General features: G+C 38.6%; 1 protein-coding gene across 1 annotated transcript; it reads right to left on the bottom strand.

Moving 5' to 3' along the window:
• Nucleotides 1–201: 201 nt before the first annotated feature.
• Rsph3 (radial spoke 3 homolog (Chlamydomonas)) lies at nt 202–24,050 on the bottom strand. The gene is given in 10 exon segments (XM_005415341.2): nt 202–684; nt 1,063–1,149; nt 3,308–3,470; nt 5,232–5,435; nt 6,960–7,105; nt 9,984–10,125; nt 20,039–20,126; nt 23,382–23,490; nt 23,493–23,574; nt 23,576–24,050. Coding segments are annotated over 10 exon segments (1,716 nt in total). The 5' UTR covers nt 23,945–24,050; the 3' UTR covers nt 202–358.
• Nucleotides 24,051–26,303: the final 2,253 nt, after the last annotated feature.

The following is a 26,303-nucleotide window of genomic DNA, read 5'->3' as shown; positions in this document are numbered from 1 at the left end:
GTCTTCCTTGATGAGTATCTTTCTAAGGTATGTATTCTCAAAAATCTGGTGAATGCTGCAGCTGAGTGCCATCAAAATTAGGGGAATTATGGAAAAATGTATTTGCTAGTATTTGTTAGTTATATACAGGGGAGTGGGAAGCTAGAAATGAAAGATAATTCTCATCAGAATTAAAATTATAGTCTTTAAGTATTAAATAAATGAATTAAAGTGTCCTTTTTATTAATTTTATTATTTTATCACATTTGATTTGCTCAGTCCGTAGTCAGATGACTAAATACAGAGCAATTTCTATAGCCTGTGGGGCCTCCTGCACCAGTGCCTGACTGTGAGTTGTTGACTTGGCTGTGGATCGGTTTCACAGGTCTGAATCTCCTCCGGGTTCTTCCATCTCAAAGGACCTCCTCATCTCTGAGTCTTCACCCTGCCCCAAGAGCTCTTCGTCTTCTATCAGCTTCCTTTGTTGGGTTGGTGGCCCCTTGTCACCAGACGTAGTTTGCAGGTAGTCTGTGTCTGATAACGGCCTCTGTGCCTGCGATGTGCTTGGCTCTTGGAATTCATAGTTTGCAGTGGGATCTCTCATTGCTGCAGGAATATCAAGCCCATCCTCCCATTTGAAAGGTGCAGGTCTGTCCTTACGCTCATAACTATTCAGTCTCTTTTCAACCACCTCACGAATCAACACTGTAAAGTGCAAAAATCATTATGAGTTTTCATTTTTTAGATAAGTTATAGACGAGTACAAAACATTCAGTAGGCCTCTTCCCTTCCTCACACCATAACCTTTTATAAAGTCATCGTATTTAACTTCCATAGTGATGAGTTGAATATGGGACATAGTCTTGGCCTGTTTTAACGGAATACCATTTATAAAGTAATGACAGACGATATTAGTATTGATAAAATTATAGAACATAAAAATGAGGGTAAAAATTTATACCTTTGTTAATATAACTAATGTACTGAAAGCTTAAGTGTTAAAAACTTTATAGTTAACATCTTTCTTTAATGTATTCCTTCCAGTGAAGAGTTTAGAGATGACTTTAAAATGAAAGAACTTACTGTCAAGCACTGTTCTTCCTATCATGCTGCATTCTATGGTTTTTTCAACTTCATTCATTAGCCATGGAAGAAATCCTATCTCAATATCTGTAATAAAAAGAATTTCACTGTCATTTTTTTTTTTTTTTTTTTTTTTAAATGGGTTTCTAAATTTTGCTTCATATACTTATAGGTTCAAGGGGTTTTAACTGTTCATGTCTAACACTGAATAAAGTGGGCTTTTTTTTTTTTTTTTTTTTGAAATGGCTTCACTACATAGTTCAGACTGGCCTTGAACTCACAGTGGTCTTCTTGCCTCAGCCTCTTGAGTGATCAGATTATAGGATTGCACTACCATGCCCAGCTAAGACATTTTTATTAATCATTTTAAACCAGAAGAATGTGCTTTGCCCATAATGTAAGAGATTCATCTATATTGTTTTTCCAATACAAAATGTTAAGTAGACTCACGTAGTATAACGTTTGCTATATTCTATATGTTCTGGTCAAATTTCTTTTACTGCAGTAGAAATAGTCTTAAAATTATGAGGCCCTTCTTGGAGTCAAGGATGTCAGAGTTGGCTTCTGAGTATAATCTGAAACAGACTGTGGAAGCAGAACGAAGATACAAATCTGAAACGGAGCATTCCCAGCACAAAGAATGCCCTCATCAGAGGCCCAGGGACTAAAGGAAACCAATGAGGTTCAGACGATGCAGACTGGATGCAGGCCAAGGGCGTGTGAGAAAGTGGCTTTCTAGAAAAGGGTTAGAAACCAGGTATCTCCATTAGTGAAAAATCTGCTCCATCGGAAACAGAAATCTATTGTGGAAGGATTAAAAATATATGGTCTATTATAGTATAACATGGTAAGTTCCAAAATAGGTTTTTTTTGGGGGAAAGTACGTAGTTGTTATTTTTAAATATGGTAACATGGGAGAGTATGATAGAATATTACTTTTGCTATTATAAATATTTTAGTCTCAGGCATGAATTTCACTTGCAAAATTTTAAATGATCCACAACAGAAAAAAGTTACTGATCTCTGTGACTGGCAGTAAGAGGCCTAACTAGACTCTAAGAAGACAGGGTGGTAGCACAGGAAAAAAACAGTGGGCTTGGACTAACACTTCTACTATTTGGGAGCAAGGGTTTAAATTCTTGGTGCTTCACTTTTTACTTCTGAAAAATGGGAATTATACCTGCCCTGTCTACCCCACAGGGATACTGGGAGGATCGAATGATATCACTTACAAAAAGCACTACATAAATTGAAAAGTATGAAATAAATGTAAAGTAATGACATTTGTTTAAAATCTCACCTCTATGTGTGGAATTGAGTATGTAAGCAGTCAAGAGTTACATAACTAACACCTGGCCCAAAATACTATTAGCCAATGAGGCAGAGCTTGGATACAAAGCCCTGGAGATGTAAGTGCTTTCTAATGTAAGGATGGTGGCAGAGAGAACACGTCACCTCTTTTCCGTCACATGGCTCGATTGGCTGAGGGGAGGCTAACAAGTGGCTACCAGGTTGTGTGCTCCATCAAGGCAGAGGCCAGGGTGCCTACCTCAGTGCCTGGGACAGTGTAAGTATCTAATTAAATGGATCAATGATCTCAGCATCTGTCCTCAAAGGGTTTTAGATTGGAACAGAAAGTCAGCTGAGAAAAGAGTTATAACAACGATTACACAAGCACCCTGCTTTTTACACATAGAGCACTTTGTTTATACAAAGTTCCATATACTCTAAGATTTCATTTCACACATGATGAAACTGGAGGTAATGATGAGGGTGGGGTCAAATCTTACGTTTTTGACATAATGTCTATATTTCTTTCTCCTACCCAACGTTGTATGTCTCAAAGAAGAAATGCTAACATTTTTAAATCAAGATCTTTATGACACACCTCTTTAGAAATTTTTAATTTTAGTTTTTTAACGGCACATATTTATAGGATACTGTAATACACCTCTTCTTAGTAACAGCAGCTATTTAAATATAATTAACTTTCGTTTCAGAAATAGGAAGTTTCTAATTCAAAATCAGGATGAGCATGAAAGAAATTTGAACCATTAAGAGGACACTTACGGGGCTGGGGATTTAGCTCAGCGGCAAAAGCGCCTACCTGGCAAGCGCAAGGTCGTGAGTTCGGTTCCCGGTACCGGAGAAAAAACAAAAAAACAAAAAAAAAAAAAAAAAAAAAAAAAAAAAAAAAAGAGGACACTTACGATAACAGAGTAAATCTAACAAAATTGCCACGAACCTCTTTTAATGGGATCATAAAAGTAGCCACTATCTCTGAGACTGCTAAAGACGGATGGCAGAAGGTCAGCCAGGTAACGCTGCGCAAAGGCACAGGCAGCTATCTTATGTGCTGTCTCCGTTTGCTTGTGTACTATTTCCCACTGCTGCCGCTTACGGCGCTCCTGCCAAGAGAAAAGCATTATCGTGGATGGTTACTCAGGTAGCACACTCTCCTCAGGTACTGACTCTAGGGAAGTACATAAGTCAAAATATTTGGACTTATCAAAAAAAAATGGACAGCAAGGTGTCTATTAAGGATGCATGCTTTTTGTCAAGATTTTGATGAGTAACAGCTACTGGGTACTGAACTCAGAAAGATATAAAAGATGGAGCTTGAGCTGGGGATTAGAGTGCTTGTCTGGCATGTATGAGGTCCTGGGTTGGATTGCAGCCCTGCAAAAAGAAACAAAACAAAGCAAAACAAAACAATGGTGCTTAATTAAAACTCATTTCTGACCCATTTTCAAGGAAAGTAATTTCAAAATATATATGCTTGACTGAGTGCTATCAAAAGCATAATGATATGTGTATTTTTCATTAGTATTATCATAACTTAATACTGATATGAAAATTATACCTGTTTAGACATCTTCAATTAAAGAATTTAAGGCAATGAACTAATTCAGTTATAACTTTTTGAATTCATAAAGCTGAAATGAAGCTTATCTGAATATTAAGCTTATTTTTTGTTGCTGGTTCCTTTTGACTAACTAAAGCTAAAGAACAATCTTCTTTACTCCCATGTAGAAACAGAAGCATTACTATATATTCTAATTGTATCTATTTTCAAAGTTTAAAGCAAATATAAATCTAGGACATTTATATTTTTCTTTTTTCCCGTAATGTATTTTCTAGTGGTAAATAAACACTTTCTGATAAAGATTTCACTGATTATTTCAGTAAAGCTTTTTTGGTAAGTCTTTATTTTATACTTGTAAATGAAGTCTTAGATTTGCACAGTCCTTACCATAAGCCCTATGCTCTTTACACGATTGCTCATTCTGGAATAAAACTTGAAGTGCAGTTGATTAAATAGGTTTTCCTAACAAACAAGCTATGCTTCATTAGTAAGTTGGGCCTTTGGGAGATAATTTTAGCTGGGTTTTAGGCAAGCAGGTACTACTTTCTAATTTATTCATTTGGTGAACAACAGAGGATGACAGTCATTGTTAGAACCAGAAAGCCCATGAAGATTATTGAGTCTGGAGTTTCCTAACTGCAAGCTATTGGAATATTTTTTTAAAAACCTGAGTCATAAAACTTTGTTTTTGAAGGTTTGTAAAACCTATAATCTGAAAAATACTGGGTAAGGACTCAAGTAGTTCTGAAGTGCTTTTAAGGGTAGAGAGAAGGGTCTGACCACTGAAAAACAGACAGAGTTCCATCCCAATCCTCAGCTTCTTAATGCCCAGAAAGCCCCAGTACATTCCACTTTTTCCTTCCTTTCATCTTTCTGCCACTCAATTATGGCTCATCAGTAGAGTTCTTTCTCTATGATGCCCCATATTTAAGAGTATCTTTCAATTGGGACACAGGTCATGTAGAAACTCAACCTAGATACATTCTATGTAAACTGAAATTTAAAAAATGTCAGTCAATCCATGAAATATCTATAATCTAAATGAGAGATCTGAGCAACAAATACTAAAGGTTTTTTTCTAGCAGATTTTCAAAGAGCTTTAGTTTTATCACACACCATATGTAACTCTGAACACAGTATATATAAAGTATCCAAAAGACTAAGAGGGTAAAGGATGTGGCTTAGTGGTAGAGGAAGTAACTAGCATGTGAGAGTCATTGGGGTTCAATCCCAAGGACAACAACAACACAACAACAACACAAGACTGCCTAAGAAAGAAAAATAGAATTCACAGAATCAGTACTTTTTCTTCTTGGTGTCGTCTCTTTTGCTCTTCCAGTCGCTGGACTTCAGCCAACTCAACATTGCGCATTTCTTCATAGGCATACTGACTGGCCTGCAGGTTGGCCAGCTCTTCTTCTTCCATCACTTCTAGTAAGGACTGCTCAATTGTCTTGCCCACCAAAACTTCTAGCATTGGTTTAACTTCGAGATCAAAATCAAAGAGCTAAACACACAAGAGAAAGTAGCATTTTAATAATGAACTAGATGCGAAACTATAAAGAATAGAAATAACATCGTAATTCTAGTTACTGAGGAGGCTGAGGCAAGAGGATTACAAATTCATGGTTAGTCTGGGGAACATAGTGAGACACTGTGTCAAAATAAAGAATGAAAAGGAAAAAGGATGGGGCTGTGACTCAGGGCAAGGCTCTGAGTTTAATCGTTGGTATTACAAAAAAGAAGAAAAAAAAGAAAGAGAAGGTAAGGTGGAGGAGGAGGTGGGGGAAGAAAGAGAAGGAGAAGGAGGAGGAGGAGAAGCAGAAGGAGAAGGGGAGGGGGAGTCTGAAGAGGAGGGAAGTGGGAGGGGAATAGCAATAACGGTATCAAAATATTGCTGTCTATGTAACAAACACTGAGCTGGCACCTTGTGTGGTTTCTAATTCTCAAAACAAGGTACCAAAACAGCATTTTATTGATAAGCAAAATCTATTAAGTCAAAGCTATGAAAAAACCCCACGTATTCATTAACATGAACTTTGATATGCAACAGTTTTAAGATGAAACTTTAAAACGAAAGGAAAATATTCTTGTCTTATTCTCGCCTTTCCTGCTTGATTTTTTACAGGCTGTTTTAAAAATAATAGTGTGATGAACTAAGGAAGAATAATGAATATTTTAGCTGGGTATGGTAGAGTACACTTGTAACCCCAGCTACTTACAAGGCTGAGGAAAGAGAATCTCAAGCTTAGGGCCAGCCTGGGCAACTCAGTGAGACCCTGCCTCACAAAACCAAAACGAAACAAAAACAAAAACAAGACAAAACAAAACAAAACAGAAAGAAAAAAAGGAAGAATAAAAGGCTGGGGATGTAGCTCAGTGGTAGATTGTACTTCAGTTCAAGCCCCAGTACCACATATATATAATAGATATTTTAAGTGACTCATGTCTAGGATTTAGAGATAAATATGTCCTTCTATGTAGCTTCTGAAGACTTATTTTATTCCCTAATTTAAATGACCATTCTTCTAAGTTCCTTCAAATTATAAATCTCACTTAGGTCATTATGCATGTAATCAATGCATTTTTTTAATTTAGTGAACTTGTGATGCATTCCACATTGATAGGAAAATATAATTCAGATTTTAAAAATAGAAGTAGTGTCTTCATAAAAGTTATGTAACCTGTAAACAACCAAGACTGGAGTCTCTTATGCCAGATATATTATCCTCCCTTATACTGTACGAATCTATTTTATGTACATATATTAACCAAATATATAAAATTTAGAAATATTCTACAACTATTTCTAATAATTTATTTTTGGCAAGCAAAGAGGAAATATCAGAACAGGTTATTTAAAAACATTTTTAGATACTAGAGGATAAAACTATTAAAGTAACATTTAGCAAAAAAGCCCAAAACTAGAATCTTTCTGATTGTGAAGTGCTTCATGCCTATAGTAAGCTTTACCTAAACCCAATTTTACCTCATTTATAAAGATAGAAGGAAATCACAGGAGTGTACTTACCTCTCCTTCTAGTATTTCAGTGGCCATATCTTTGCTAGTTTTGGCAGGAATAAAAAGTGGTGTTGGTGGTCTGTCCAGAAACGCATCTGTTTGGCATTCCATATCAACTTCTATTACACGGTCAGAAATTTCTTCAAGATATAATTCTAAGAATAATAACACAGACACTTAGTTTGACATTCTGGTCTACTTCAAACATACTTGTATTGAAATTTCAGCTCTTTCTAAGAGAATTAAATGAATCAGAAGATAAACCCAATAACAGTGTTTGAATAAGGTGCACTTCATATACTGAGTGATGACTTAAGAGATTTGGAAGATTGTAGAGTCAGTCAGGGTAGAAAATTTACTAAATGTCTAGAAATTACTGAAATTCACAGTAGGAAACTGGAATAAAGAATAACATGATGATGTGAGGGTGGTCTGGCTGTGACATCTGTCATCCCATTGACGGCCAGGGTTGATCTGGCTGATCTGACTGGCTAGGCGAGTATTGCACTCCTCCCTCACCAGTCCATGTGTGTCCCTGCTGAAGTGTGAAGCTGTGAGCTCAGTGGAAGAGGGTGACCACCCCTGATAGAGGAGGACCATTTCTTCAGTCAAGGGTATAGCGTAGATGTGCTCCCCTGGTAGAACTTCAAACAAGTTTTCAAAGAAGAACATGAGACCATCAGTGTGTACATAAGATTCAAAGTGTAATAGGGAATGACAAATTAATGATACCTATATGTGACTGAGTAATAAGAGAGTAAATGTATAAAGATTTGAAAACTCCTGGATTATTTAAAAAATTCATGCAGCACATGACAATATTATTCTACAGATTATAAACAGTGATGTGAAACAAATCTCATGTTAAGAATGACTTATCAGAAGCGGGGCTGATGTGGTATCCTATGATGCACAGGCATTCCGGAGTCGGATGTCAAGTGCAGGACTTAGCCAAGATACATCCTCTCTGGGCCTCAGTCTCTCCACGTATAAAAAGGATTACAATTACTTGTGGTATGGAATCTTTGCCAGAATAGAGAAGCTACAGAAGCAAAGGACCTGGTATAATCTCTGAGGAGATGCCCAAGCAAAAAGTGACTCTTGTATCACTTAATATTCTGATAGTATAAACCAAAGAATGATTCTCTTCATTTTACTACAAAAATAACCCTGATGAATTGGCTCATGATCTTGGCAGTGTACAAGGTGAATCTTAAGAAGTTACATTAGTCAAAGGGAAACACCAAGAATTGTCAGATTACCAAGAATTCTGTCAACAACACAGCTGGAACCTATAGGTCCAGGTAAGTCTCAACAACTGATAACAGTGAGACAAGGAGAAAGTCCTGGCACCTGCCTCAGGAGGACCTGTGTGGCCCTGGAGACCACACAAAGTGAAGAGCACAAAAAAGGCTTGTGTGAAAGGCAGACGACTTGGATATGAGAGAGCTTACTCCTTTCAAAAGACAAATAAAATGCCAAAACAGAAATACACTGCTCTTCTCTCCTAGAAGTCTCAATGAAAAGAAGACTGATTTGAGGAAACAGGGAAAAAGGACCTGCACAGCCCACTTTCCAGGCCCCCTTTGTTCTCTTAGACAAGCTTTTCTTCCTTCCAATAGCTTCTTCCTAGTCTTGAAAAAGAAAGAAAAAAGAAAAAGAAAAAGAAAAAGGAAAACAAAAAGGCACCATCCTTCTACACTGTCGATGGGAATCTAAATTTGTACAACACCAGGGAACTCAGTATGGAGATTCCTCAAAACATTAAAACTAGAAATTTCACTTGACTTAGTTATGTATCTCCTCAAAAGAGTTAAAGTCATCATACTGCAGTGATACATGCATACCCGTTGTCTTAGTTACTTTTCTTGTTGCAGAAACAAAATACTCAACACCCAAAGTTAAAGGGGAAAGGCTTATTTAGTGCACAGTTTATAGATGTTTCAGTTCATAATTGACTGGCTCCAGGGCAGGGTGGCATGGAGAGGGGCACTGCAAAGGGGCACTGCGAAGCAGGCAGGCAGCAGGCACCAAGCAGCAAGCAACAAATGACCAGCAATGAACACAGCAGATCTTTTTGTCCCCTATATCATATCCAGGCTACTGTTAGGGCAGGTAGCACTCACACTCTTAATCCTAGCACTGGTGAATCAATCCCAACATCACATCCGTGATACCAGCATCACATACCCTAGATCCAGCCACCTCCAAAAAGCCCCACCTATGACTTCCTGAGGCTTTGGGGGGACATCTAGATAAGTCATAACATCCATGTTTACAGCAGCATAATTCATAATAGGTAAACCTTGTAAGCAGCCTATCTTTCCATTAACAAATGAATGGACAAAGGAAATGTGGTATTTATATATAATGGAGTAATACTCTGCCACAAAGAAGGGTGAATTTGAGTAATTTGTAGGAAAATGGATGTACCTTGAGACTGTAATGTTAAGTGAAATAAATCAGACATACAAGCTTAAATAGCAGATAACTTCTCTTATATGATAAGCCTAAAGCATAAATAATTAAAAAAATAAAAAAACAACAGGAAACAGGGAGATTGATCTTTTGCAAATGGGAAAGGAATCTAGAGATGGTGGGGGAGGGATGGAGAGGGAGGGGAATAAAAAGAATTATGACACCTTAAGTACATATACCTAGTCCCTAAAATGACTGTAAACTTACATACCACCAACATGTGGTAATAAAAATTGAAAAAAGAAAAGAACACTGATTCATACTGGGCTGTAACAAACAATCCTGGTTTGAAATAGTATATGTGAAAAAGGTAAAGAAAGAATTAATTTGGTCATAAAACTCTTATTTTAATCCCAGCCCATACTTCTAGCCATATGCAATATAATAATAATAATATACATCTTGTGTGTTTGTTTAAGGAATGGACTTCCCTGTTGTGTGACTGAGAAGGACTGGAGAACACTACAGATACTAAGTAACATAAATGCTTATTACAAAGGAACAGGCACAGACAACTATGTAAGTCAAGGAGGCACACGGCAACAGCAAAATCACCTGTCTGCACGTCCACATGCTTCCTGCCTTCTACGGGTTCTGGTGTCCACGATCTGAGCTGCTCTTGAGCTCGTTTTTTGGCAAGAGTCCTCTTCTTAACCTGCTGCTGTCTCTGCACCTCTACAGGATCAGGCTGCCCAGGCTGAGAGGGACAGAAAAGGCTTCTAACAGTCAGAGCATATTTCTCAAAATATGTAAGAACTGCCATTCCACAGTGAGGGCTGGACAACAGTAAAGCGTATGTTATAAGAATGCTTCTTGATTGTCAGTGACTTGATGGTTAAAATTTTATTGGAACTTTGTCAGGTAATATGCAGGTGTCTGACAAAGCATAGAAGTTACTTCAAGTATGCCTGTAACAGGAGTAATCCTATCTAATTACAGAATCCTATCTAATTAATACATGTTTTCCTCACTCAAGCATTACCACTAAATCCTTCAGTTCCTAGTAAAACTGATATGACTACTCTGTAACAATAGACTCTAATGAATACTTAAGAAATTGAAAAGTAGGATTTTTAAAATTTGAATTTAATTTTAACAGAATTTTCTTAAAAATGTGTTAGCTCACAAAGAAAATGTCTTCAAAAAGAAGCCTCTCCAAGTGTAAAAAATAAGCTGACAAAGTGGTTGTAAACTTAATTGTTCACAGCAGTTTTGCAGCACTTGGAGGTTCTTCTTTTATACCTGTATCTTATTTTGTAATCATTCTCTACAGTTTGTTTATCTTATCTCAAGGTAAATTAAGAAGGGATATGTGAAAATATTTCACATGGATAAACATTTAAAATTAGAATTTTAAACTCATTTTAATTGAAATGACAATGTAGTAACATTAACATTTTTTAAAATCAGAAAATTACCTATGATCCCATACCACTTAAATGCAGTGTTTTCTGAAGCTGTGTGATACCATACATGCTTTATATTATCACTCTAATATTATCTACCATAAACTTTTCTGCATGTTTACAGTATACAGAGTAAATGAGAGCACCTATGTCTGAAGTTCAAATTCCAACTTCTCAACTTATTAATTACTAGGATTAGTGTCTTGGTTACTTTTCTCTTGTTACTGAGACAAAATACCTGACACCCAGAATTAAGAAAGTAAAGGTTTATTTAGCTCACAGTCTGTGGAGGCTTCAGTCCATACTTGGCTGGCTCCAAGGTAGGGTGGCACATGGCAGAGGGCAACTGTTCATGGCGGTGAAAGACAGCAAAAGCAACAAGAGCACAAGGGAGGAGTGGGGAGCAAGCAGGATTTTTTCCTTCCTTACACTGTATGCAAACTAACTACCTCAGGGTAGGTGTAGCACTCACATCCATAATTCCAATACTGTACCATCAATGAATCATAAAATCTAGAAGCCTGCGTCCATGACTGCATGAGGCTTTGGGGGGACATCCAGACACAAAACATAACAATCAGTAAAACTTCAAGTAACAACCAAAGTTATTTTAGATAGTTTTCTCATCTGCACTATGAGAATACTAAATCTACCTAAGGTTTTGGTTATAAGAAACAAATCAGAAGACAAGGTAAGGAGCTTAACACAATATTTGATATAAAGCAATTCTTTTGCTACCTCATTATCATATCCTTTCATTTTAAAATAGTAAAACCACATGACAAAAAAGAAAAAGAACTGCCTGTAATTCAATTAGTCTAATACAATTATTATTATCAATTTGAGATCATTCAGTGAAGACTTTTTCCTTTGTGTATTTATTCTATACTTTTATTAATACTGTCTTTATTTCCACATCTATTTCTTCATAGAATTACAAATCTCAGCTCTCAGAAGAGTAGGGTGTTAAAAGCAAGAAGTTCATTTTAGAAATATATTGCCCAACCAAACTGTTTCATGGTCTAGTCACAATACTTTTTAAAAAAGTTCTCTTTTGGAATAACTCATAAGAGATCAAAAAAATAGTAGAGTTAGTCTTGTGTGCCTTTCATACACCTCCCCTAATGCTGACATGTTATCTAATATAGCACAATACCAAAGTAAGGCAGTAAACAGGGGAAAAATACTGTTAACAGAGCTCATTTGATTTTCACAACCATAACCTTTATCGATTAGTGTCGGTGTCTCTGTTTGTGGCTTATGTGATTTTACCTTGATGCTGACTCATGAAATTATGCCCACAGTCATGAGATAGACCTGGCCCATCACCGCAGAGATGCTCCCTCAGATCTCCTGTTTTTGCTTCCAAGTCCCACTCCCACCTGTGCCCCCTTGGCAGCCAGTATTATGTTCTCCATCTTTACAGTTATTAAAAATATATTTTTATTTTCAGTTGACACATAGTAATTGGACATATTTGCGGAGGACAGTGTGACGTAGCAATACATTTATATAACTTGTAATCATCAGATCAGAGTAATTGGTGTATCTACCTTTTTGTGTTGGGAACAGTCAAATCCTTCTACCAGCTATTTTGAAATAATAGCTTTCTTTGGGCAGGGACATTATAGACAAGGAATCATGAAGCATGTAATCTTTTTAGATAGGCTTTTTATTAAAACAATTTTTTTTTTTGAGGCAAGGTTTTGCTACATAAGTCAGGCTGGCCTTGAACTCACTGTGCAGCCCAGGCTGGCCTTGACTTTGTGGCAACTCTGCTGCCTCAACCTTCTGAATGCTAGGATTATAAGCATGTTGGCACCATGCCTGGTGAGATTGGCTTTCTCAATCTGAGTTGTTCAGTTGTGGGTTTTTTTTTTTTTTCATATGTACTAAGTGGTAGTTGATTGTCTGGGCACACCAGTTTGTTCATCATTTATCCTTTGAAGAATGATGAGGGTGTGTGTTATGGTTTGGATCTAAACTGTCGCTCAAAAGCTCATGTGTTCAGAGGTGGAATTTGGGAAAGTGTTAGTGTCCTCAAGAGGACTCTAACTTTATCAGTGGATTAATTCACTGATGAGTCTGTAATCTGGTTGCATTATTGGGAGTTGACAGAAGTTTAGGAGGTGGGCCCCAGTTGAAGGGAATGTGTCTCAGGGACATTCCCTTGTGGACTATTATCCTGTCCCCTGCCCCTTACTCTCTGGTGCTTTCTCCCTTTGCTTCCTGACTGTTGTGAGATGAGTAGGTCCTCTGCTACACACTCCTGCCACCATGACGTTCTGTCTTCACCCTACAACCACAGAGCCGGCCAAATATGGGCTAAAACCTTTGAAATTGTAAGCCAAAATAAACCTTTTCTCCTTTTAGCTGTTTTTTCTCCAGTATTTTGTCATAGCTATGAAAAGCTGACTAACAATGTATTCTTAGTTGTGGGCTACTGTAATGCTATGAGTGTATATATGCAGGTTTATGTATAAACATAAGTTCCCATTTCTCTGGGATAAATAAGAATGCAAGTATAAGACTGAATAGTTATGTGCATGTATAGTTTTATAAATAACTGCTGAACAATTACCAGAGCGGATGTGTTATTTTACATTCTCATCAGCAATATGTGAGAGTTCTAGTTGCTCTACATCCTTTTAAGTACTTGCTACTACCATTATTTTAAAATTTAAGTTGTGTAAACTAGCCATGGTGAAGCATTGCCTGTAATCATAGCAATCCTGAGGAAGGAGGATTGCCATGAGTTTGAGGCCAGCCTGGACTACATAGTGAGCCTTTGTCTCCCCTCTGCCAAAAGGTGCAAGTATATCATTGTGATTTTTAAATTTGTACTTTCACAGTGGCTAATTTTGGACATCTTTTTATGTGCATATTTGCAATCAATATCTCCTCATTTGGGTGAAATGTCTGCTTACATCATTTGATCATTTTTTAGTTGGCTTGTTTTTTGTTGTTTACTTTTGAGTTTTGAGGGTTCTTTATATATTAAAGACATAAGCTTTTGCTGCTAAGCAGTTTGCAGATTTATTTGGACTTGTCATTTCATCTTATAAGGTTTTTCATGCATCACAGGGTTTTATTTTTGATGAAATGCAATTTATTATTTTTTGAAAATAAATCATACTTTTAATGTCATGTCTAAGAACATTCACCTGGCCCTGAGTTCTGAACGTCTTCTCCTATATTTTATTTTAAAAGTTCTATAGTTTCATCTTTAAACCCATGATCCATTGGCATTAATTTTTGTATATAGTGTGAGGTTAAGATCAAAGTTTAATTTTCCTGCCTATGCGTCTAGTTGTTCCAGCAATTAATTTTGTTGGAAAGACAGCCTTAGCAAGGTGTGGTAACATATGACTGCAATCTCAGCACTGTGGGAGGCTGTGGCAGAAGGACTGAAAGTTCAAACCCAACAGGGCAACTTGGCAACTTACTGAGACTGTCTTAAAATAGAAAACAGAAAGGTGCTGGGGATGTGGTTCAGTGCAAAGGTCCTGGGTTCAGGCCTGAGTACTGTGCAAAGAACAACAAGACTGTCTTTACTCCCTTGAAAATAATTAGTTGGGCGTATTTCCATGTTCCACTGATCCTTTTGACCATCCTTTACCAAAACCACCCTGTTTTGATAAGTAGATCTATATAGAAAGTGTTAACATTGGATAGAGTGATTCTTCCCACTTTATTCTTCTTTTTAAAGACAGTTTTAACTCTTCTAGTTCTTTTGATTTTCTATATAAGTTTTAGAATAAGTCTGTCTGGGGCTGAGGGTATAGTTCAATGGTGTACATGAGGTCCTGAGTTTGATTCCCGGCAACACACATGCGCATGTGCAAACAAAAAGAAAGAAAGAATAAGGCTGTCTAGATCTAAATAAATCTTCTGGAAGTCTGTTAGAAATTTTGTCAAACTTACACATAAATTTTGGGAAAATTAACATTTTCTAGAAAAAGTGCTGGAGATGGAACGAACCTACAGTCCCTTGCTTGACAGGCAAGCGCTCTACCCCTGAGCTGTATCCCTAGCTTGGGAATTGGCCTCTTTGATATGGTGACTCTTCTAACCTGTGCACATGGTATATCCACTAGCCTCCATCTTCTTTGATTTCTTCATCAGAATCTTGTAATTTTTATCTTACTGATTCCACACATGTTTTGTGAGATCTATACCTAGGTACTTCTGTTTTTTTGGCAGTGATTGCAAATGGTATCATGTTTTTAATTTTATTTTTCATTATGCTCCTCTCCAGTATATAAAGTGTTACTGATTTTTGTGTGTTGATCTTGTATCTTGTGATGTTGTTGGAACTTTAGTTGTGGATCTTTTTTTGTGGATTCCTTGGGATTTTCTATGTAGATAATCATCACTTGGAATTAGCAACAGTTTTACTTCTTCCTTTCTAAGTTTGGTTCTAGCACTAACTAGAACTTCTAGCACTGTGTTGAACAAGAGTGTGAAAGCAGTTATCCTTCCCTTGTTCCCAGTATTAGGAAAAAAGCAGTCAGCTTCACCTCACTACGATATTAGTTGTAGGGAAGTATTCATCAAGTTGAGGGAAGTTCACTCAATTGTAAATTTGCTATGTTTATCATAAATGAGTGTTGAATTCAATTCAATCTTTTTCTGGATCAATAAATGTGATTACGGGATTCTTTTTCTTTAACTACAGGTTGATTACACTGACTTACAAATATTGGAATATTATTGCATTCCTGTAAAAAATTCCACTTGGTCATGGTATATAACTTTTTATTTATTGCTGGATTCTGTTTGCTAAAATTTTATTGTGGATTTTTGCATGTAAGTTCAGGAGAGATTTTGGTCCAAGTTTTTTTCTTTGTATTGTATTGTCTTTGTTTGATTAGGGTATCACAGTAATAATGCTGGCTTTAAAAATCAATTTGGAAGTGCTGCTATTATTTTTTGAAAGAGATTGTATAGAACTGGTGCTAATTCTTCCTTAAGTGCTTGGTAGAATTCTCCTGTGAAATGATCTCAGTCTGAAGGTTTTTAGAAGCTTTTAAATTAGAAATTCAGATTCTTTAATAGTTATAGGACTATTTAGAACTTCTGTTTTATATTAGGTAAATCTGATAAGTTCGTAGTTTGAAGAATTGGCCCTTTTAATTTATGTTGTTGAATTTACATTGTAGATTTATTTGTTTACATTTATGATATTGAGATTTATTATAAAACATAGGTGGTCTTTATCTTCATTTCTTGGCACATAACTTCTAAAACCCTTGGAATTTCCAGACGTACATGACTGTCTTTTGGATGCTAATGAGATGACTGGTGGCTATGGGTCCAACTTCAGGGTGGGGACTGGTTACCCAAAGGACCAAGGCATGATTAGAGGGTGGATTCCTTCAGTGTTACCCTTCAACCTCTTGAGATAGAGAGAGGGGCTGAAGATTAAGTTGAATCAGTCAGTCATGCCTACCTAATGATGCCTCCATACAAAACAAAAGGTCAGGTTCAGATGGGTTTATTGATAGCTGAATGGGTGGAGGTACCTGGAGGGTGGCACATAGAGCTCAGCACCCCTTGCCATACACCTTGATCTGTGTATCTCTTCCATCCATAGCCTCTGTAATATACTTTATAATGTCCTGGAAAATGTGAGAAAGTGTTCCCTTGAGTTCTGAGTGACTCTAACAAATTAAATGACACCAAGCAGGGCATCATGGGAACCCTAACATACTACTTGGTCAGAAGTATTGATCACAACCCGTGCTTGCGACTGGCATTTTAAGTGGAGGAGGTAGTTTTGTGGGACTGAGACCCTAACCTGTGGGATCTGCTGTTATCTCCAGATAGATAGTTTAAGAATTGAATGGAATTAGAGGATATTTAGTGGAAGTCCACTAAATAAGCTGGAGAATTACTTGGTTGATGTGTAGGGGAAAACCCTCTGGGGTCACAGAGGGGAAATATTTGTGTTTGGTGTGACAGTGGACAGCAGTAAAAAAGAACTTTTGGTTTCATCTGTCTCTTTAGCAGTACTGCATTATCCTTTTCACATTTGACTGGTGACAGAATCTATAGTTATATCCCGATATTCATTCCTTTTTTTTTTCCTTTTTGAGACAGGGTCTTGCTATGCAGTTGAGGCGGGCCTTGTGCTCACTTTGTAGCCCAGGCTGGTCTTGAACTTGCAACGATCCTCTTGCCTCAGCCTCCCGAGTGCTGGGATTACAGGCACCACCAGGCCTGGCCCTTCATTCCTGTTATTTTAATTTACGTCTTCTTTCTTTTTGTCAGTCTTGCTAGAACCTATTTGCATTTAATTACTGATATGTTAGGGCTTAGTCTGCCATTTTTTGTTTTCTGTTTTTTCTTTTTCATTTGTTTCCTTTTTCCTACCTTTCTGTGGGTATAGTGAGTGCCTATGACTTTATGTTCCCTTATGCAGCTCTAAATATAAGTTTAACTTCCTTATACTGGAAGCCAGGCTCAGTCACCCTGGACATAGTTTCCAATGCCGCATTCCACTGGGTTAGAATTACAGTTTGATAGTCTTTTGCTTTTAGGACTGGCCTCATGTTTCAGGCAAGAAATCCACTGTCACTCAAATCATTGGTTTTCCTCAGTTAACATGTTATTTCTGTCAGGCTCAATTTGGGCATGACACTCCCAGCACCCAACCTGTTTGCCAGCAGAGGCATTGTTCTCAGTGGAGACTCAGCTCAGCAATGGGGCTGCCCTAGATAAATAGAGGGTGTTGTAAAAAGAGATAAGATGGATCATGGAATCTTCCAAGCACTGGGCCATCTGAAGACACCCAAACACTTGCATCAGATGCTCCGAGGACTTTGCCCACCGAGGCACTGGGAATTTACAGAACTTTGGACCCCTAATGTTTAATAAGATCTTCCCACCTGCTATCCTTGCCTTCTTTCAAGCCCTATAAAAAGGCCCACTCCTCTTTGTTCCCTATAGACGACCTTTTTACCCTCTGTCTACCTGCAACCAGGCACAACAGATTCCACACCAAGTTGCCTTTACATAAGCCTGGTGGTCTTGGCTGGTCTCTGCCTCACACCATTTCTTACAATTTCTATCCAGTTCCTTTCAAGGTTTTTTGATTTTAGTTTTTTGAAGTTTAACTCTGATGTGGCTTTATAACGCCTTTTTTTGGATTTATCTTTGGGTTCACTTAGCTTCTTGAACATGTAGATCTTTCACTACATTTGTGAAGTTTTCAGGCAGTATTTCTTCAAATATTTTTTCCATCCCATACTGTTTCTCTTGTCCTTCTGGGATTCCAATAATGTGAATGCAGATCCTTTATTACTCTTTAACTCCCTAAGATTGGCTGTGTCTCCCCTACCCTCTTTCTCTCTCTCTCATCTGTTTTTTCTCTGAGAGGATCAAGGCACTGACCAAGCACTATCTCATCTAACCTTGATTCTCCTTGTCCCTATCAGACAGAACAGAAAATTCATCTTTGGCTTCTGCTGACACCACCACACAAAGGGCTCATGCCATTTCTCACTACTTCATTGCCTTTGGGTGAGCATAGGTCAGCTTCCTGCTCCACCCTTGTTGATGCCACCTCAAGGGGCAAAGTGCTGATTTGCACTGTCTTGTTGCCATGTGGGGACGGAAGTGCACTTCCTCTTAGCCTCATTGGTACCATAGGGAGGAGTGGCTCGTTTTTCTATTATTGTTTGGCTGGGGGTTGTGTTATCAAAAGTATTTTTCTGGTCTGTAAGATTGCCCCTTTCCTAGTCCTTGGTGAGAGGAAGCAGGCTCTAGGAAGGAGGCAAAAACAAAACCCAGGGACTCATTCCTCAAGTGAGGAATGTGCCATTCCTCAAGTTCCAAAGTTCCTAGCTAGTCTGCTTTCTTCTCTGTACTTTACAAGTCTTATGTTTGTTCTGTTATTGTACCTCCCTTTTTTTAAGCTGTAAGGGAAAAGGAATGTGTGAATTCCTACTTGTATGAAAGTGGAATCTCAGGGCAGACTTTTAAGGTAAAGTGCTGATTAATCCACTGAAAAAACCAAAGATGATCCCTTTTTCCACTTTTGGTTTATGTGTGTCAGTACAGATAAAAGAAATTGCTGAAATATATATCCAGATCACATATTTATGCTGACCCTGATCTGGTTGTAGCAGAATTGTCTAGAGATGTTTATTAAAAGTTCATATTCCTGTGTCCTACCCCTATAGGTTCTAATGCAGGAGATGCAGAGAAGGGCTGAAGCCTATATGTTTTTAATAACTTTTCCCAGCGATTCTGATGCAGAGACAGCTATGAGAGTTACGGCTTTAGACTAACACTCCACATAAAACAATTATGTGCTAGGTACTTATACATGTCACATACTGCTTATAGGTTAACTATATCTCATTTCCGTGCCAAGAAATTACTACTGTAATCTGATACCATGTCTTAGTCATTGCTGTATCCTAGGTACCCAGTACAGGACCAAAATCCCAGTAAATATGTACTGATTGAATTAAGCATAACTCAGACTTTTTGATGAAATGATAATAGTATTAGAGTGTGACACAGCTAAACAAACCTAAATGCAGTAGACAGTTCTACCCAAAGTATGGTCCTCAGACTACCTATGTTTATAGAATATTTAAATCGGTCTATAACAACTACAGAAATTGACAGTAAAAGTCTAGAAATTTTTAGAGCAATTTGCTAGAGTTCTCTTGAGTTTAATAAAGAATTAGGGCTTTTAAAGTTATTATTTTCAAGTATGATAAAATATACATAATGTAAAGCTTATTACTTTAATTACTTTTAAATATACAATTCAGTGGCATTGACATTGTTCTATAAACGTCATCACCATCCACTCCAGAGCTGAAACTGTATGCTTATTAAATAATACCTCCCTCTCTTGAGCTTTTGGCAAGCACACTGGAGAACACACACACACACACACACACACACACACACACACACACATATTTGTTTATTTCCCTCCCCTCTATGGTGCTGGGGATTAAACCCAGGACCTTGTGGATGCTATGTAAGCACTACACCACTGAGATACATTTACCCTTCCTGCATATCTTTCATGAAAATTCAGTTTTCCTAGTAATTCAGTTTTATTTCATTTTATTGATTTTTTAGTCTTCAGTGGCTCCGAAATAGACACAAATACACAAACTGATGCTTGCCCATGGACAGTGAGAGAGCTCCGTGTTAGACTACTCAAAATGTGCTTACCAGCAGCCCTGTCTGTAGCGCATATGTGTTGCCTCGGATCACTCGTCTGTCATACATTATGTTTCCATAACGCACAGGTTCTTCCTCTCTGGAAAACAGCAAGTGCTAAGTAAATATTTTATCTATGGTATCTCTGAAGAAAACTCATTTCTAATATGATTTGGATTAACATAAATTATTTATAAGAGAATAGATTTCTGTTTTAGTGCGGTCCATAAAACAAGGAGACAAATAGCTACCGTTTGTGCAATGCTTACTGTATGTCCGGCTCTTTCATGTATATTGCTTTATTTATTGCTCACAACAAGCTTTGATTTGGGAACTATAATTCTTATTTGACACAAGAGGAAAGGGACTCAAAGTCATCTTGCTAGTAAGTGGCAGAGCTGGACTTATGCTGTAAATCTGAAATCTTATTTCACTTAAGAAATGTGAAAATGGGCCGTCTGAAAAGGAACCAAACCTAAAGGACTGAAAAGAAAGCTTAATTTGAGGATTGAAAAGTTACAAACAAAAAAAAAAAATCAGGCTTAAAAATAAAATAAGTCAAATTTCTCATTGTTCTTTAAATCCAAATGTTTAAAAGGTACTGTTTAAACTATTAATAAAATTCTAATTTCAGGGATCAGAATGATCAATGGTAAAAAATACAAATATATAGTTGACATTTTCATTTTAAGTTCTTAGTAACATAACCTATTAATAGCTATAAAGCCAGACCTCAACCTAGACTAATAACAGCACTCTATCAGAAATGATCTGACTGTACATAAGTTGCTAGCTTATCACATATTGAAGCCACATCCTTATATACTTCACTGCTCGTTTTACTTGGCCTTTGGCAGTATTCAGCTCCGCAGGGCACTGTTTCATGTAAGTGCTCTTTTCTATTTCCCTGTCATACAAATATATTCTTCTTTTTTCTTTTCTTTTTTAAATTTTAATTTCTTTCTTCACCAGTTTATTCTGATTGTGTTTTGCTACTTCTCTGGCTGCTCTTTGTCAAGTCTTTGTAGCTCCTTTTGTAGTAGCGGAGCCCTTAAGGCTCCACCTGGTCTTTTCCTAAGATGATCTCATTCGCTTGCAAAGCTTCAGTTATGATCCATACACCAATTTTATTTTATTTCTAGCTCAGAACCCTCCCATGAACTCTAGGTATATCCAACTGCCCACTAGGATGTCTGGAAGGCAACTCTGAAATTTAATTATCATGCCCCTATTTCAACTTATGGCACATTTCCTATTTCATTGAACAGTGCCACTAATCATACAGTTGTCTTAATGTAGAAGCCTGGGAGTCATCCATGACTCCTTCTTTTTCCCTATCCCTGCACCTAGTTGTAGCAAAAACTGTTGACTCTATCCACAGTCTCTGCATCCATCTATTGCTTACAGCTACAACTATCTTTTTCTGACTTTGAAAAAAAAAAAATCTCTTGGCCTCATAGCTGGAGCAACATTTAATGTGGAAAATTTGATTTGACCTTATCAAAACCAAAAAACAAAACAAAGTTGTCTTAGACACTGTCTTGTTGCTGGGACACAATTACAGGATGAAAGACCAAGACGCTTATTTGGGCTCCTGGTTTCAGATGCTCAGTCCATAGTTAGCAGGCCCAAATGCACGAACAGCACGGCAGAATGGCCTACTTCAGAGAAAAGCTGCTCATCATGGTAGCCAGGAAGCAGAGAATGAAGGGAGGAGCCAAGAAGGGAGATACATACTCTTCCAGGTCAAGTCCCCAATGACTGCCTCTTCTGACTAGGCCCTACCTCTACAGCATACTCAGCGGTATGGATTAATCTCATCTATGGATTAATCCATGGATGAGTACAGCATCCCCATGATCCAATCACTTTCTGAAAGTCCCACCTTTGAACACATGAGGAATTTAGAGGAGAGGCTAGATTTAAACCAAACAAAAAACAATCTTTAGAAAAAGAGAACAACTCTAAACACTAATTGCTGGTAAGGATGTAGAAAAGAGGCTAAAAAGATTGATCTAGTTTAACATAAAATTTTGAACAGGATATGACTAAGGACCTTATCTGATACAGACAGATTGACACAAAGGCACACTTTCTTGGCCACAGTCTTCTAATCATTCACCAGAAAGTTTAGCTAATGATATTCTCCTGGACACTTTTTCAATACTTTATTCCTAAGGATTCTGTAGAAGGATATCATCCTTATGCATAAGGATATCTATGATTAAGATCTGTAAGCAACTACTTTCTTAAAATTGAGATTTTACTGTCTTCTGCATTACTTTGATGCACTGATCAATTACTCAATAAATTACATAATATACAAATCAGCTACTTATAAGAACTGTTCCAAATGAATCAGTATGCATTCTCATTTCTAACTTGTTGAATAATAATGATTTAATAACAATGATTTAATAATAATGATTTGTGAGCAACCACTTAATTTTACCAAGATTGTTTTTAGAAAGAGTTCTTTAAATTGAACCTTCATAAAATAAATAATCCCTTTTCAAATTTAAATGTTCTATTTTCAGTTTTCTCTTAAGTGTTAGAAATCTCTTACAAAAAAACCTTTGTCAGAACAGGATAACTATGAATTTAGATTCAGTGTGTAAAATGAACATGAAGAATTACTTTCTGATGTTCAGTCACTGCGTGGACAATTGATATTAAGTGCTTACTACACACCAGGCATAGTCCTAGGTGAATGAGATACAAAGTCCTTCCTTCCATGCAACTTGCATTCTTGTGAAATTCTGCTGATTCCAAAATTTGAGGCTTACATAAATAACTTTAAAAGAACCATAAGGTGTACAGTCTTTTCTAACTATACATGTTTGAACATTTGTAAATATTCATCAGTGTAAAAACACAATTTGGGGTCATGCTTGGAAGAATAACCTAATTCCTGCCCAAACACAGTGTGGAAAGACCTTTATGAGGCTGTCATTTGTACTTGTTGGGTCTGATGCCTTTGTGCCTCAGTTCCTCATATGCATAATGGAGTTGTGAAACCAAGTTGGCAGCTCTATGGATTAAGAAAATGTTGTGAATGCTTCCAGTGAAGTGTCTGATACGAGGCTAGTCCTCAGTAAGCATTAGTTGACTCAAACTTTGTGAAATAAGGCGGTTTATGTACATGTTATGGATCATGCCAGCAACTCAGTATTACTAAAATGAACTAAGAGAGGCCACCCATGCTCCTTCTTGCTTCATCCCTCCGCACCGTAGCAGTTATTGACTGCAGAAAATTTCTTTCGGCAGAGTGCAGGCAAGAGAAAGCCCGGGCAACTTTTGCCAGGACCTGGCCCCGGAATGGAGTGCAAGAGGACGGGCTGGTTTGGTCACTCACGGCTGCAACAGGCTGTCCCGATAACGGCGGCGCTGGCAGGGCAGGGCCCGGGGTCGGCTGGTGTAGGTGTAGGTGGCCATGACTCGAGAGCTATGCTTTGGCAGGCAGGGTCCGGGGTCAGACTGCCTCGCCTGTGCTGGAGCTTGACTCTGCTGCAGGTGGGCACTAAGAAAACGCGGGAGGCGTAGAGATGTTAAGTAGTGCCAAGGGCAAGGGTTTAGTGACGCGAGGAGAAGCGGCACGCAAAGAGACCGAGAGGAATGGAGGCTGTCAGAGCTGTAGGTGGGAGCCACAGCCCGCTGGCTCCAAGGAGCCCAGAACCAGCAGGCGGCGCCGGCACCGGTTGCCCAGCAACCGACGCTTCTTCTGGGGGCGGGACCTCCAGGCAGTTCCGGCGTGAGACACTTCCGGTTCTGTGCTCCGTCAGTCTGTTCCCCGCCCTCTGGAGCGCCTGTGCGTTGGGCGCTTTCTAGCTGGCGGGGCGGGTCCAGCAGCTTTGATGGTTGGGTGCTCTTCCGGAATTTCGGCGGTACCTCCCCAGGTTTTGGGTTGTAGCCTTGCATGGCTGGTATCAGCGCTATTCTCACAGGCCCGCGTGTCCCTGCCGTTTCAGAGGACGTCCTCGCCTGGCTTCAGAGGAAAGCTGGGCTCCGCGTTACCGGCTGCCCCAGTGACGAAGCCCTGCGAGCCAGGCTCCCGGCTCTGTTACGTGCGGGCCGGGAAAACGCGTTCTTCTTGGTGTCTCCCGGCGTCTCCACATCCTGCCCCCTGCGCGGCCGCCGCGCCCTTCCACAGTCTCTTCTGCATTCCTCCACCGCCTTCTGTGCTCGCCACTCTGGCAGGGCATCAGAGAACCCTGGAGCGCACTGATCCTCAAGGGCCGCCCTACAGGCGTAATTTTGGGAAAGGAGTGGGCAGTTTGTTGAGACTGGAGAGAAAGACGCAGGTCCCCCAAGCCTTAATCCGTCAGACCCCACGCTCCGAAGAATGTCATGGGCTGGGTATGTGTCTAGAAACGGAGATGCTTTGGAGTTAGTACTAGAGATCTCGCAGCTTGTTGGGGAGTGGAGCATATGTATCCCTTGTAATCATTCTTTGCATTTGCAGTTCAACCTTCAGTTCAGCTAAGTGCTGTCTTGGTTTGAATCCAGGTTCTGCAGGGTACCCACCCTGTAACACTCAGCGGAGTTCATGTGTGTGTGTGATTGTAGGCACTTCATTTTCCTAATCTGCAAAACATGATAGAATTTATCTCATAGCGTTTGTTGTGAAGATTAAAAGTGTTAACAAACGTTAAATACTTAAAACCTTACCTGGTAAATGTCAACCTTTATATTGCTATCTCCCAAACTCCTCTGATTTATGGCCCAAAGCAGGTGTTAGCATTGTGTAACACTAGCAAAAAGGCATATGGTAAATGCTAGAGGTAAGCACATTGCCAGGTTTTAGTGCTGGCCATGTAAGTTTTCAGGAAATTCTGAAACGGCTGGAGGAGAAAATGGCATTTAAATAACTGATGAGTGATGATACTTTGACCAGCGAGGATCTTGTCCAAAATACATTTAGAATGGCTCAGTGGTGCAAAAGCCCAAGATGTAGTTGGAGGGTGTGGGTAGATGAATTGTAGACATACCATAGAAAGAAAAGTTGGCACCATATCATGGAAACATAGAACATGAGTTTATCAAAGTGTTTCTACCGTTATGGAACAGAATACCAATCCCAAGCAGTGGAAACAAGACATCCATTATTTTGCCCCTGTTCAGAGATAAAGTGCCTCTGTTGGTGTCTTGGGGGCTCAGCACACTATCAGTAACATTTTCCCCCACCTCTCCACTCTGTTGTCTAGGTCACTGGCATCAACAAGATAGCAATAGGAGTATATAGAATAGAAAATAGAATAGAAAATCATCTTTTGAAAGCATGGAAACCTTGCCTGTAAACTACCGAGTGACCAGAGTCACATCACATCATAAAACTGGGAACGATGTAGGACCACATGAGGATTAGATGAGCCCCCCAGGCTTTAGGAGCTCCAAGAAGCACTTGGTTGGTCAGCGGAAGAGAGGAATAAATTCTGCTGGGAGAATGTTGGGACAGAGAAGAATGGGTGTTGATTGGACAACCAGGAGTGCTATCCAGTCATGGCTGAGATTGCTGAAGTACTTCATAGCCACTAAAGATTCTTGTATAAGTTTTTATCTGCAACCTATTTCTCTTTTTATTGTACTCCCTCCTTGTACTCAGGATAGCAAAATATGTATCTCTAGGTTAGACTTCTCCAGCAGGTGGACATTTCTTGATGCCTTGATGCTTGCCTAGCATTATCCAAAACTGAATGATTTAGTCAACAAATAGTTTTGAGTACTATGTGCCAAGTACCCTATCCCAACCCCTCAGTGCTACTGTGGATATAGCAATGAAAAAAAAAAAACATCAAAATTCCTACTTCAGAGAACTTATATGCTAGTGGAGGAGTAATGAAAACAAGGTAAGTGCAAAAATGTGTATATTAGAGAGTTAAGAGCTATGGAGAAAAAGCAAAGGAGAAGGCTATGTCTCAGAAATAGAATGGACCCCAGGGATTTTAGACTTGTCAGGGAAGGAGTCACTGAAACAGGGGCATTCCAGTAAAACATGAAGGAAGTACAGGAATGAAACTTGAGCCTGTTTGGCAGAACTGTATCAGTCAGCTTTCCCATTGCTGGGACCTAATACTGGACATGCACAATTTAAAGCAGGAGAGGCTTAATTTGGTTCATGGTTTCGGGGGATTCCGTTCAAGGTTGGGTGGCTTTAAGGCAGGAACCTCATGGCAAAGCTGCTGTATCAGTCAGTGCTTGCTAGAGAAACATTTAATGCAAGATATACACATATATAAGAATTTATAAGATTGGCTTACAATGGCTACCCACAGAGTCA

The sequence above is a fragment of the Chinchilla lanigera genome, unplaced genomic scaffold (genome assembly GCF_000276665.1).
Source record: "Chinchilla lanigera isolate Chin_1 unplaced genomic scaffold, ChiLan1.0 scaffold00038, whole genome shotgun sequence".
Lineage (NCBI taxonomy): Eukaryota > Metazoa > Chordata > Mammalia > Rodentia > Chinchillidae > Chinchilla > Chinchilla lanigera.
This window is presented reverse-complemented; position numbering and strand designations above follow the sequence as displayed.